Here is a 13,453-nt window from a genome sequence, read left to right as displayed (position 1 = left end):
GGGACTTGGGAGCTGCTGGGCAGATGTCATCCTGGAGGGCTGGAGGAAGTGTGGGAGGGGGTGCCTCCCTGCACTTGCCTTCTCTGGTCCTGGAGACCACCCCAGGTTGGAACATGGTGGGGACTGGGTCTTTGATGCCAGAGTGAATAGTGGAGTGCCTGCCTTCTCCAGGCCCTGTGGCCCAGGTTAGGCAGAAGGTCAAGGCAAGAGAGAGGATGGAAGGGATAAAAAGAGATGGGAGGAGAAGGAGAGGGAAGAAAGGATGGGGGAGGCTAGGGAGGGGGAGGGGAGGGGAAGAAGGGAGAGGGAGGGGGAGGGGTAGTGGAGGCAGGGGCTGGGGGGAGAGAGAGAGAGGGCAGGGGAGGGAGTCAGAGAGAGGGAAGGAGAGAGAAAAGGGGCAAAGAGAAAGAGGGAGAAAGACAGAAACAGGAGCAAGGGAGGGAAGGGGATCTGAGAGGGATTCATCCCAGGCTTTTCAGAATTGAAACTTTCTCAGAACCTAGCATGGTTCCTAACTGACCTTGCAGGAGTTGCTCAAATAACTGATGGATGGAGGGAGAAGCATATTTAATTACATTCTCATACACACAGTGTATTGCCTTTTAAAATCTTTTTTGGGGGGAAGAAATTTGTGCTCACTTGATAAGAAACCAATTGTACCTTGTTTATATTTTATACATCTAACTCCAATGGGGCTGAATTTTTTTTTTTCCTTTGGTCATTTTTATTAATCAGCATTCTGCGAAATTTCTATGTTAAATCCTGTATTCAACTTAACCATTGAGGTTCAGTGTTTCTTACTGACTTGTAATTGCTTTTTATATATGAAGGCCATGGATGCCTTGTTTTATTTGTGGCAATCTTTCCCCTCTAATTTGCTGTGCACTTCACTTTGACTATTATTACTATTAAATCTACAGGACATCTTAATAATAGTGTAGCCAAACTTCTTGAATTTTTAAGACGATCGCTATCACTGATGATCAAATACTCAAATACTTAAAAAAGTGGGAGAGAGAGAAGAAAGGGGAGAGGAGGGAGGGAGGGAGGGAGGAAAACAAGAGAAAGAAAAGGAGAGAGGGTAGAAGGAGAGTGGACCGAAAGAGGAGGAGAAAGTAGATGATAAAGAGAAGGAGGCGGAAAGTCCGGCTGGACTCAGAAATACATTCAGCCTCCTGACTTTCACGGTACATCTCCACCAGCTCAGAGGTGTTCAGAAACTCTGGAGAGTTCTAGCTCTTCTGACACAACTTGACCTCACTGTGGTCCCAGGAGTGGCCCACTTTAGCCCTTAAAGCGGAAATGGGCCACCACGCTGGCCTCCTGACAAGCCAAGCCCTCACTGTTTGGTCGGGGGCCATTCAAGGACTCCTCCAGGCCTGCTGAGAGGGGCCAGGAGGCAGCCGCGCAGAGGAAGCCCCTGGCTTCTCATTATGTGGGTGAGGTGGGGCTGAGTCCTTTTGAGACGCCTTTCTAGGAATGATCCACTGTGACCGGAAACAGACAAGGTCTGTAAAAAGGCTTGCCTCTGGATTAGGAGCTGATTAGGTTTTCTGACCCCATACATCTACGACTTGAGGAATGTGCTGCTAAGTCTGCTCCCAGGACCCTAAGAGCTAACGGCTCCTCAGTCCTTAGACGCCATCTTGGAATTGCCACCCTGGGCGCCATCTTGGAATGGCTACTAAGCCTTTGGGTGCCATCTTGGAATGACTGCCCAGAACTCAAGTGCCACTTTGACATGGTTGCCCAGAACCTAGGCGCCATCTTGGAATGGCTTCTCAGCCCTTGGGTGCTATTTCGGAATGGCTGCCCACAATGTGGGTACCATCTTGGAGTGGGCTGATGAGACACGGCCTTTCAGGCTGTCCTAGGACTGCCAGGAGAAGTTCAAGACACACGAGGGGAGTGGTCAGGCCTAGAATTACAGGGCCTTCAGGCAGAGGGTGGGGGTCCAAATTCTCATGCACATTCATTTCCTGATTGTCTTTTTAGGGGCTCCCCAAAGAGACAGCGGAGCTTGTAGCACAGAAGGGAAATGAGATGTCCTGGTGGGGCTAGTCTACAGAAAGCAGCATAGCAGGGGGCTGGTGGCATGGCTGTGTGAGGAGGTAGAAGGTGGGGCCCTTCTCCTTCTTCCTCCAAGGTGGCCATCATGCAGAAGCCAACTGAAGCTCTTCCTGGTAGCATGCGGATGCCTCCTGCCACCCCAGGGCCCCCCATTCCCATCTCTACACCTCGAGAACATGTCCCCTGATCCAATGGGTTGGGGGTGGAGGGACAAAGTGGTAAGCGGAGTCCTCAAGAGGAGACTTACGTGAAGGCAAAGGCCACCAGGGCCCCACTGACCACTATGAAGTCGAGAATGTTCCAGAGGTCACGGAAGTAGGCACCCTGGTGCAGGACGAGCCCCAGGTCGATCATCTGAGGAGGAAGAGACAGAGCTCTGATCCCTCATCTCCACCCTGGGGAGCAGCATCTACCCTTTTAGGCTTGGCAGAGGGGCCACAGGAGGAAGCATGGTAGCCAACGGGACCCCCTCATCCTGCGGGGATGGGTCAGAGGCCAGGGGACCTGGGAGAGGAGCGAGAAGACCCCGCTCAAAGCCGCTTCCCACCTTGGGAAAGGTAGTTCTGACTTGCTGGTTCTTCGGTCAAAACCTCAGGGTCCCCCCGGCTCCTCACCTCACATCAGATCCATCAGCAAACCTCATTGGTTCTACTTTCCAAAACTTCCAATAATCTGCCCACTTTTTACCACCTTCTTTCCCACCACCCTGACTGGTTCCCATCATCTCCTGCCTGGACCGGAGCAATCATCTGCTCCCAGTTCTGTTGGGTCCCCTACTCCCCCCTCCTACCCTGCTCCTCCTTCCAAGTCTGACCTCCCACGGAGGCTAGAGGGTGCCTGTGAACACCTGAGTCGTCACGTCCCTCTGCTCAGACCTTTCCATGGCTCCCACCTCACTCAGGATAAAAGCCCAAGACCATCCTGTGGCCCCCGTGTCCCTGCCTGAATCGTCCCAGTCACCGCTGCTCTCATCTCCCTGCTCTCCTTTCCCCACTCTCCTCTCTCACTTTCAGCCACATCAACTTCCTCACTGTTCCTCAAACACACCGAGCATTTCCAATCTCTGGGGTGAGCCTCTTGCACCAAGGTGGCATTCTTGAGAGTGCAGAATCCTGTGGAGCCCTGGCACTCACCTTGATCACCATCTCAAAGGTAAAGACGCCTGTAAAAACGTAGTCAAAATATCGCAGCACCTGCAGGGGGTAAAAGCAAGGGGGGCAGTGGCTCACTGGCTTGCTCCAGCAGAGCCCCCGTGAGCCTAGCCTTGGCCCACTGGGGTATGCGGCCTCTAGCAAAGTCCCCAAGGGACAGAGTCTCCACCCACATGAGAAAATGCTGCAGCCATGTACAGTGGGGCAGGTTCTGCACTGCACAAGGGCCCCTCCCACCCTGTCTCGGTGCAGATTTGTATGTTGTGAATGAAACTGTCCAGCAGATGGCAGCAAAGTCCTAACAAAATCATTGTTAAGGACAGTTTGCTCACCAATGGGAAGGGTGCCTTTTTTTACTTGCCCAAAGCCCTAGATGGACTAGAGGGTGGCCTCAGGGAAGTTCAGGAAAGACTCTTACCTCTTTCGGCAACAAGTCTGATTCCCCAGTGTCTCTGACTTTCTGGTCTCCTGGGTGAGCAACTGCTCCCGCACAGAGTTTCCTAAACATGATTAGCCTCCAGGACAGACACTGGGGACCGACCTCACTGCGGCATCCATTTCCTCCCAAGTACACAGCCATACCCACATCAGAGTGGGTTGATTCTCTCTCTCCCCGCTACCCTACACAAGACCAAGTACTAGCGGTTTCTGAACGGGCAATGTCTTGCACTCTGGCCTCTTTCCTGGCCAAACCATAGCACATCCCTTGTGTGACCTTGGCGTGGGGATGGTGAGTGGCATGAGGATGCTGGCAAAGTGCCCAGCACGCGGTAACCCGAGGGGCTGACCTCAGATCCGACTTGTAGGGAGGGCTGTTAATTACTGAGCAGGCCACCAGAGGGCGCCTCTGAGCACACAAGTCAGATCACTGCCCCCTTCTCTGCTCAAGAACCCTCTGTGGCTCCCACCTTACTCAGGGTGAAAGCCTGTTCGGCCACCTCCCTTCCCTCACCTTGTCCCACTCTCTTCTGGCTCACTCTGCCTCTGCCACCCTGGATAGTCTTAGCTCAGGGCCTTTGTACGGGTTTGTCAGCCTGGAATACGCTTCCCCATGTTCCACCTGATATTCTCTCTCTCCTCCTTTATGGCTTGGCTCAAATATCACATTCCCGACCGCCTGATTTAAATCTCACTTTCCTGAAGCCTGCAACCTTCCTTACCAGGTCTACCCCTTCCCCCACATCCCTCACCCCTGGCACTTTTCACTTCCTGGCAAACTATTTGCTATAGTTATTAATCACATCACTGTCCATCTCCCCCACCTGAATGTCAGCCTCACGGGGGCAGGGATGTCTGCCTGTTCCTGTGCTATCTCCAGCTTATAGCACAGGGCCAGGCAGACAGTAGATACTCAAGAAATGCTTGCTGACTGAATGCATGAGGCTGGGGCTACACTGGGTCCTGCAGGAGCTGGGCTCTGCGACCTGTGTGGTCACATGCTCATTCTCATCATGTGTGGGGCTTGGAGGGCCCTCCGACACTGGAGCGGCCAGGGTAGCTGACTTCCTGGGATGGGTGGCAGGTGCAAGGGCTTGGTAGGTTCTGGGAAGGCTGAAAGGGTGGTGGTGGGAGAGCATTTGAGGTGTACCAGGCAGCTGAAACAACACGCATGAAGGTCTGGTGCTCTGTGAGCTCTGGGAATGCAGGGACTACCGTACACCCTGTCAATCCTTGATGTCTAGCTCAGCACCTGGCACATGGTAGTTGCTTCTTAAATAATTACTAAATCAAGCAACGAATGGAAAGAAAGGTAGGCCAGGTGGTCAGATGAATCAAATTCTGGAAAACTTAATGAATGGAGCAGGAGGAAACCAAAAGGCCAGTAAATTAGGGTCAACCATACCTAATATGTAGATCCTTTTGACTTCTACAAATGGCAATTTTCTGTGACTCAGTGGAATCCAAAATTCTCAGTCTCATTTATCATAGGGAAATACGAATCAAAGTCCTGATAAGACTCATTGAGGCTGGCTAAATGAAAGAGCCAACAGCACGAGTGTCGGCAAGACTGTGGAGCAGTGAAAGCCTTGTACGTTGCTGGTGTGTGTCGCCGCCTCACTCAGTAAACATTTAGGCTGCAAATTGGGGCTGACTATACGTAAATTCTATGATCCAGAAACTCAATTTCCGGTTTTATACCCTGGAGAGAGTCAAGCCCAGGGGCCCCGTGTCAGGAGTAGGGGGTATGGTGACAGCATTCTAAACTGCAGACAATCCAAATACATGTCAGCTAGAAGACGGATGAACAAATTGTGCCACAGGATGGAATATTACACAGCAATGGAAAAGAATGACCCGAGAAAATAAGAACTCATCTCAAGGTTGAGTGACAGAACAGACGCACAGAATTATTCCATCTGCTCAGTGTTAGAAGCAGGAAGAAATCAATTCTACTGTTTAAACATGCACGTGTAGCTGGGAGAATGAGAGGAGCTAAGAAATGCTCTTTCCAGAAGTGAGGGTTCAGATACCTCTAGGGTAGGGCTTTCTAAATACTGTTGACAATAGGGGTCAGGTTATTCTCTGTGGCGGGGCTGCCCTGGGCACTGCAGGGTGACCGCGGTCCCTGATCCCTACCCTCTTGATGCTAGTAGCGACACCCTTGCCTGCTCCAGCTCACGACCCCTGAACATGTCTGCAGACCTTGATCCTGCTTGTGAACCCAGCTTCACAGGGAAGGACGAATCGAAGAGGTGCCTGTGGTTGAGGTCTGTTTTGTTCTATTAATACTTCTTGCCCTGGGTGGTGCTAACATGGGTGTGTGCACTTTAAAATCCTTGATAAATGAATGGATTGTATGTGTTCTGTTCATTTTTCTGAGGCCTGTTCCAGATCAGCTAATGAGCAGAACTCGGGGAGGGGTCCCAGGGTGTCAGCTGCCAATAAGGGGCCACCATGCACTTGAAGAGGGAGGGCTTAAAAAATTTTTTTTGGCTGTGCCATGGGGCATGTGGGATTTCAGTTCTCCAAAGATCAAATCCACACCCCCTGCAATGGAAGTGTGGAATCTTATCCCCTGGACCACCAGGGAAGCCCAGAAGAGGGAGGGCTTTGGGGAGAGATGCTTCAACTGGGAGATGGAGTGATGGGGCAGGGGTGGGGGAGCCAGAACTTTGCAAATGCTCCACGGGGGGCTGCTCCTAGCCCTGTCAGGGTTCTCTTCAGCCCCAGGAGCTCAGGGGTTCCCCTGGACCCCCTTTGCCCATCCTCTCCCTGCCAGAGATGAAGCCTGCTCCAGTCTCCTAGAGTCGACAGGGGGTTTGTTGACCTCTCTTGGGACACCCCCTCCGCGAGCCTGGCTCCCTGGGTCCTGGGGGGTGGGGGAAGTGGGCATCAGGAGATAACAGAGTGCAGCTTCAGCCCTGCCCTGGTACCAGGTTCCTCTGGGAGCCTTGTTCTAATTATTTCCTTCCATCTCCCCTATCAGGTCCCCAAGGGGCTTGCCAGGCCAGTGAAGGCAGGGAAAGTGCAAAGTAAGCTGCAGACGGGCTTGATTTATGGGACTTGCCAGCCTCGCCAAGGCTCCTAACCTACTTAGCGAGGGCGGCCGGCCTGGCTCCCAGTGGAAAATGGTTCCTGTGGTGGGGGGGGGGGGTGATGGGCGTAGAGAGAGGAGCTGGGAAGATGGTACAGCCGTCAGTGCTGCCTCTGTCACCTCCTGGCCTGCTGGTGCCTTCGTTTCTCCTCTCAACCACACTCATTTCTGCTCGGCAGGACTCAAGCAGGGACAGGCACACAGGAAGCGCTTGCTATGGAGACCGCTGAGGGAAGCATAGGGTAGGCAGAATTGGAATTCTGCTGTGTGACCCCAGACAGGTCACTTAACCTCTCTGAGCCTCAGTTTCTTCATCTGTCTGATGGGGATACTCCTAGCATCTGGGGTTGTGCCTGAAACTCGGCAAGTGCTCAGTGGACGGGGGCTGTTAGCAGATCCTGAGCCCCCAAAGGAGAGTTTTTTAGCGCTCTTAGCCTGCTAAAATCTCAAAGTTTAGGCTGTGCCTAACTAAAAGTTTAGGTTGTGACTGAGTCAAAGGGCTTTCCTGGTGGCTCAGATGGTAAAGAACTGGCCCGCAATGCAGGAAATGTGGATTCGATCCCTGGTTCAGGACGATCCCTGGAGAAAGGACTGGCACCCCACTCCAGTATTCTTGCCTGGAGAATCCCATAAACAGAGGAACCTGGCAGGCTACAGTCCACGGGGTTGCAGAGAGTTGGACACCTCTGAGAGACTAACACTTTCACTTTTTTTTGAGTCAAAACAATCCTTTCTTTCAAAGCTCCGAGTCAGAATGAAAACGTCTGTCTGGTGAGACCTGGCTGCACAGGGGATACCGCTGGAGCACCCTCTGCCTTCGGACTCCCCCACACCCCATGCAGAGCTTGTGCCCTTCCACGGCCTGCCAGCCTCACTCTCCTCACCAGAGATTCCAGCAGTTTCCAGCCCCAGCCCCTCTTGGGCCATCTCTTCGCCACCGGGCACACAGAACCACTGTCTCAAGGAACATCCTTCATCAAGCCCAGAATCAGGGCCTCCCCTCCCAACCAGTGGCCACGGGGGCTGTGCCCAGGGCTGACCCTAACGTTCCTTCCAGCCCAGCTATCAGCTTTTCACGAGGCAGGAGACAGTGACAGAGCAGCTGGGCTGGGAAGGAGCCTGCTGGGTGAGACTCACATTGTTTCGCGGTGCGTTGGGCTGAACAGGGTCCTCGGCCGCCAGGGCGATGCTGCTCATGGCAATGACCATGAGAATGCACATCTCAAAGTAGCGCAGGTTCAGGATGTAGTGGCACAGGCGGCGAAGGCTGTTGAGGAGGCAGACGCGCGGGGGCCCGCTCAGGCACAGGCTCCTGAGCCCTCGTGCTCCGTCGCCTCCTGACGCCACTTACCGCTATCTGAGATCTCTAACTCCCACGGTCCCACACCCAGCAGAGTGTCAGGCTCCTACCCCTGGGGGGAGCGGGGGAGCCCTCTGCAGGGGAAGATAATTCCCACCTCTGTTTTATAAGCTCCTATCACTTCCAAACCACCCTCCTGGAACATCTTAACTCACAGACTGAGTTGAATACTGTCCTTGAATCTGTAGGAGATGAAAACGCTTTCTATGCATAAAATGTCATATAGTCAAACCAAACTGGGAACTTCTGGGTTAAGGAGATTTCTTTTTTTTTTAATTAGTTGAGTGACCTTAGGCAAGTTATTGTACCTCAGTGTCCTCATCAGTGAAACGACCATAATAATCGTGTCTAACTAATAAGAATGTGAGGATCAAAAGAGTTAATATATGCCTGGTACATGGTAGGGGCTCCCAAAAGTTAGTTACTTAAATTATGAATTGCAGGCCTTATCAGTGCCTTTAATACACTAATGAGACAATAATGAGATAATTAACTTAAGTAGATTAATAATGATAAAAATATCATGAGATTGTATGAATAGGGATGTTGGAGTCACTCTGTCTGGGCTCTCCCACTTGCTTGCTGTTTGACTTTAGGCAGGTGATTTTATCTCTCTGGACCTCAGTTTCTTCATCTGTCAAATGGGGATAAGCAGCGTGCCAACCCCTATAGGGTTATTATGAGAAAGTTTTTTTTTAATTTGTAAAGCATTCAGAACCATGTCTGGTGCTGAGTGCCATATAAGAATTTCTTTATTAAAATAGAGAATGACAACCAACTAAAAAAGTAAACACACAGGCTGAGTCTCCGAGAGGCAGGTTAGAGAAAGCTGTTTCCCCTGCAGCTTATTTGACGTGATTCTTCTTGGTGTCAAGAAGCATTTTGAGGGACCAGAGTTTCAAGAAACACTGTTTAGAAAAATGCAATTCCAAAACAACCTTTGTGCCAGCAAGACATAGATGTGGTAAATTTCTCCCCTAAATAATCTGGCCTCCTCAAGGCCCTCCCAAGACAAAGGGCCATGGAACTCAAAGACCATCTACCCAGAATCCAAACCCTCGTGGAGCCTAAGTTAGGAGCAGAGCTCAGGAACCAGGGCTGTCATGGACGGTTGTAAATGTTGTGCACTGTACAAAGCAGCCATGTCTATAGGACACCTCTCACACCACAGACGGTGTAGATTTGGGTATTTATGATAATGATTTTCTAGCTGGTGGCAGGAAGGGGTTTTTCCAACAAACCAGTCGGAATCAGTTTTTTGAAATAAGTACTTTATGATAAGTTTCTATCTTATACGACTTAAGAAAGGGACATCATTTTTTAATTGCTCAAAAGTTCTCTATGGACTAATGGTCTTAGAGGTGACTCTCCCCCGTTACCCTTTGTCTGGGTCTGCCCTCTGGCCTGACTTTCACTGCCCCAGTGGGAGCCCTGGGCCCCTGCCCTGGCCATGGGCCATACTCACGGGTTGGTCGTAGAGAGGATAAACATGGAGCTGTAGGGGGGCATGGGCTTGGGGCCGTCTTCCCCGGGGTCGTCTTCCTCCTCCTCTTTCTTCTCTTCCTCCTTTTTTGGCAGTGGGTCTGGGTTGGCGTTTTTGTTCACTGTTGGGACAAGAACCAACACAGGGCTCCCTCCACGGTTTCCCACCTCTGATCTCGTGCCTAATGCCCAAAGCAGGCAATAAGCAGCTGACACAAAGTGTCTACTATGTGCCAGGCACCCTATTATGCCATTGAATCCTCACTTGACCCTATGAGGTTGGTACTTTATGATCCCCACTTTACAGATGAGGAAACTAAGGCACAGAGAGGTGAAGAGACTTGCTTAAGGTCACACGGCTGGGAAGTGGCAAAGCTGTAATTTGAACCTGGGCAGGTTGGCCCCAGAGGGCTTGCTCTCATTCACTCTATAGCTTTGGGTCTGCTGTGACCTTTACCGGATATTAATACAGACCTGTCCTCAGGCCCTGATGACCTTTATACTGTCACTTGGAGGCAGGCAGGGTGAGTCCCCAAAGCCCCACTTTACAGACGGGAATACTGAGCCCCTCCCATAGTCAAAATGCAGGATTCCCCCCATTAACACTCCTCTCCTGACTGAGGTGAGCTGCCACCCTCCTGAGCACTGATCCTGCAGTCTAGTTGCACTATGGGTCTATGGATAGGCTGAACCTTACGGAGCCTCAGTTTTTTCATCTATGAAATGGGCACAGTGACAAGATTTACCTTATATGACTGTGGCAAGGATTTACAGGGTAAACTTATGGACAGCTCTTGCATAGAATTGGGCTACTGCTATCATAAACATAATACACCCAGGGGATAATTTCCAAATTTCCAGTTTGGATAATTTCCAAATTTCTCAGATCGTGGTATTACATGTGGGAGGTTTTGGGAAAAGCCAAAAACAGCCAATTCCTCAAGGTCCTAGACCTGTACTATCCAGCATTTGAAACATGGCTAGTCCAAACTGCGGTATGCAGTGTGAAACATGCTAGATTTTCAAGACTGAGTAGGAGAAAAAGAATGTAAATATATGTAACAATAATGTAAAAAACATTATTGACACTTGGAAATGTTGATACTTTGGATATAAATCAATAACATTTGGGGTTAAATACAATTTATTATTAAAGTTCAGTTCATCTGCTTCTTTTTATTTTTTCAAATTTTTGTCACACCCTGCGGCATGTGGGACCTCAGTTCCTTGACCAGGGACCGAACCTCTGCCACCTGTGTTGGAAGACAGACTCTTAACTACTGGACCGCCAGGGAAGTCCCTCTTTTTTATGTTTTAAATCACTTATGTCTTTCTTCCTTCTTCCCCCGCCCTGCTTCCTCTCTTTTCCTCCCTTTTCTTTTTTAACATGGCTACTAGAACGTTTAAAATTACACAGGTGAAAAAAAAAATTACACAGGTGGCCTGCATCACATTTCTTTTGGATGGTGCTGGCCTAGAGAATTATCTCACTCCCCCCAAATTTCCATCAGAGGAATCTGCTGACCCCTCAGATATGGGGGCTTCCTGGCTCCCCTGTAGAAATTTGGGATACAGGAAGATTTGCTAACCTGTTGTGTACTTGCCAGGCATCATTTCCATACTATCTCATTTAATTCTCCTAGCAGGCCCTGTGGGGGCAGGAACTATGTCTCTACCCATTTTCCAGAGGAAGCAATTGAGGCCAGAGAGGTGGAGTCATTGTCCGGAGTCCCTTGGCTGCGCCTCTGGGGAGGAAGCCCAGGAGGCCGGCTCCCCTGTCCAGGGATGTGTGAGACTGGGGTTCATACCTTGGATGATGGTGTGGTTGAGTGGGGGTGGGCAGGCCGGGGGGATGTCCACCGTGGTGTGGTCGGGTTTCCTGGCAGTCTTAGCTGAGTTGGCCTGGGTGCTGCTGGGGTTGGTGACGATAAGGCTGTTCTCAGGGGTCTTGGGGGGGCCGGGGTTGGAGGGGTTCCCCGGGTTGTTGGCTGTCCGGCGGCTGGCGGCGTTCTGGGGGTTGGCGGCCATGGTGGTGGGGGCCGGCATGGGGCCAGGGTCCGTGCTGTTCCCCATCTTGGCTGGGCTCTGGGACAGGCCAGCGTGGCTGAGGCTGTCGTGGGGGCTGGCTGACTCTGCGGTGGCCAGTTTGTTGTTCTTCATGTTGTCGATATCCTCGGCCAGCGGGGGGTCTTGGCGGCCCAGGTCCTGCTGGATCGGCCGCGTGGTCGACAGGTTGGGGCCCGACACGGGGACCCCGGAGCCCTGGTTCTCTCTGCAGCAGGCAGGCCAACAAAAAAGAACCCGTGAGTGAGTTAGAACATAGAGGGAACATGTCTGGATCCTGCCTAAGATTCCACCATGTAACACTGGCCGTCAAGGGGCTGTGTTCTGAAATGCTCCTGTGCCCGGTCCATTCTTGTTAGGGATCAAGACGCCATGGGCTGGGGCGGGGACTTCCCTGGTTGTCCAGTGGTTAGGGCTCTGTGCTTCCAAAAAAAGACCTCATGGGGATGTAAGTGTCCCCCCGGCAGGTTTCAGTGTGGTGTTTCTCCTGCCAGAAGGGCTGCTTCCTAGGAGATGAGGTTACTCCTTCACGGAGAAATCAGAGTGGAAAAGAACTTTCTGCCAGAGCCTCCATCTCTCCAATCCAAACCTTCCTGCTCCTGTCTGTGTGTCTCCCATTAGCTCCTTGGCAGGAGAAGGACATACACTGCTTCCAGGGTGGCTAAAGCAGACCCACAGATATCACCTCTCTAGTGGTGGAAATGCCTACAGCTTTTTTTTTTTTTGGCCCCATCACGTCACATATGGGATCTTAGTTCTCTGACCAGGGATCAAACCCGCAACCCTTACAGTGGAAGTGCTGTCTTAACCACTGGACCACCAGGGAAGTCCCTCCCTCTGGCTCTTCTGAAAGGCAACCCCCAATTCTGTACCCCATGCCCTCCATGTCTCCTCCTAAGAGCTCACACTCCCTGAGTACTTGCTGTGTGCCAGACATGACTCATGTCAGCTCATCTTCACAAAAAGCCATAGGGAGCGGGCAGTACTATTATCCCCATTTTAAGATGAGGAAACCAAGGCCCAGAGACAGGAAGGGCCCTGCCCCAGGGCACATAGTTAACTGGTGGCAGACAGAGCTTGGACCCAGACCGCATGGCTCCAGCACCCATGCTAACCCCCACCTGACCCTGCAGCTCTCTTGCTTAGCAGTCTGAGATCTCCCAGGGGGTTCAGCCCACAGTCGCAGGATGCAGGGGAATCTTTGACACTCTCTGTAACCACCAATAGAGTGGGCCAGCCTCTCTACTATTTCAACTCACTAACTTCTGGAGCAGTCTTATGAGGCCCAAATGGTTACTGTGTCCATTACAGAGATGAGGAAACTGAGGCCCAAGGAAGCTGAGTCAGGTATACTAGAAAATGGTTTTGTCAGGCTATCTCCACCACGCACTCACTCAAGAGACCACAAACGAGCAAAAGACAGCCCTCTGATTGTATCCATTCATGGAACACCTGGGAGATTAGATGCAATCACAGGAACCAAGGCCCATGGACAGCATGGGTTTGGTTCTCAAGGCCCAGTCTGGAACCCTGAATCTATCTAACACTTAAAAAGTTTTTTAAAGTCGGCCTCTGTAAATCAACTATACTTCAGTAAAAAATAAAGCAATTATCCTCCATTTAAAAATTCGTAAAAAAAAAAAAAGCTGACCTCCCCTGGAGGTCCTTCTACTGGCTAAACCAGCGGTACCATCTTCCTTGTTTTAATTTTAGATTTTAACTTGCAAAAGTCCATGGTGTTTTTAACCAAGCAGAAGAAAGATGAGGTAATTTACTTTTGGGTTTGTGTCT

The 13,453-nt window shown here is 51.1% G+C and overlaps 1 protein-coding gene across 3 annotated transcripts in view; it reads right to left on the bottom strand.

Annotated features, from left to right (window-relative positions):
• CACNA1A (calcium voltage-gated channel subunit alpha1 A) overlaps nucleotides 1-13,453 on the bottom strand; it is a 248,549-nt gene that overhangs the window by 60,656 nt on the left and 174,440 nt on the right. For all 3 annotated transcript variants that reach the window (XM_068980960.1, XM_068980958.1, XM_068980959.1), the window contains exons 20-24: nucleotides 11,407-11,870; nucleotides 9,582-9,720; nucleotides 7,894-8,023; nucleotides 3,204-3,263; nucleotides 2,318-2,424 (exon numbers count right to left, since the gene is read on the bottom strand). In XM_068980960.1, the coding sequence (XP_068837061.1) occupies nucleotides 2,318-2,424; nucleotides 3,204-3,263; nucleotides 7,894-8,023; nucleotides 9,582-9,720; nucleotides 11,407-11,870 (900 nt within the window). The remainder of the gene's footprint in view (nucleotides 1-2,317; nucleotides 2,425-3,203; nucleotides 3,264-7,893; nucleotides 8,024-9,581; nucleotides 9,721-11,406; nucleotides 11,871-13,453) is intronic.

The sequence above is a fragment of the Capricornis sumatraensis genome, chromosome 9 (assembly GCF_032405125.1).
Source record: "Capricornis sumatraensis isolate serow.1 chromosome 9, serow.2, whole genome shotgun sequence".
In the NCBI taxonomy this organism is placed as follows: domain Eukaryota; kingdom Metazoa; phylum Chordata; class Mammalia; order Artiodactyla; family Bovidae; genus Capricornis; species Capricornis sumatraensis.
The sequence above is the reverse complement of the archived record's forward strand: the minus strand, read 5'-3'. Positions and strand labels throughout refer to the sequence as shown.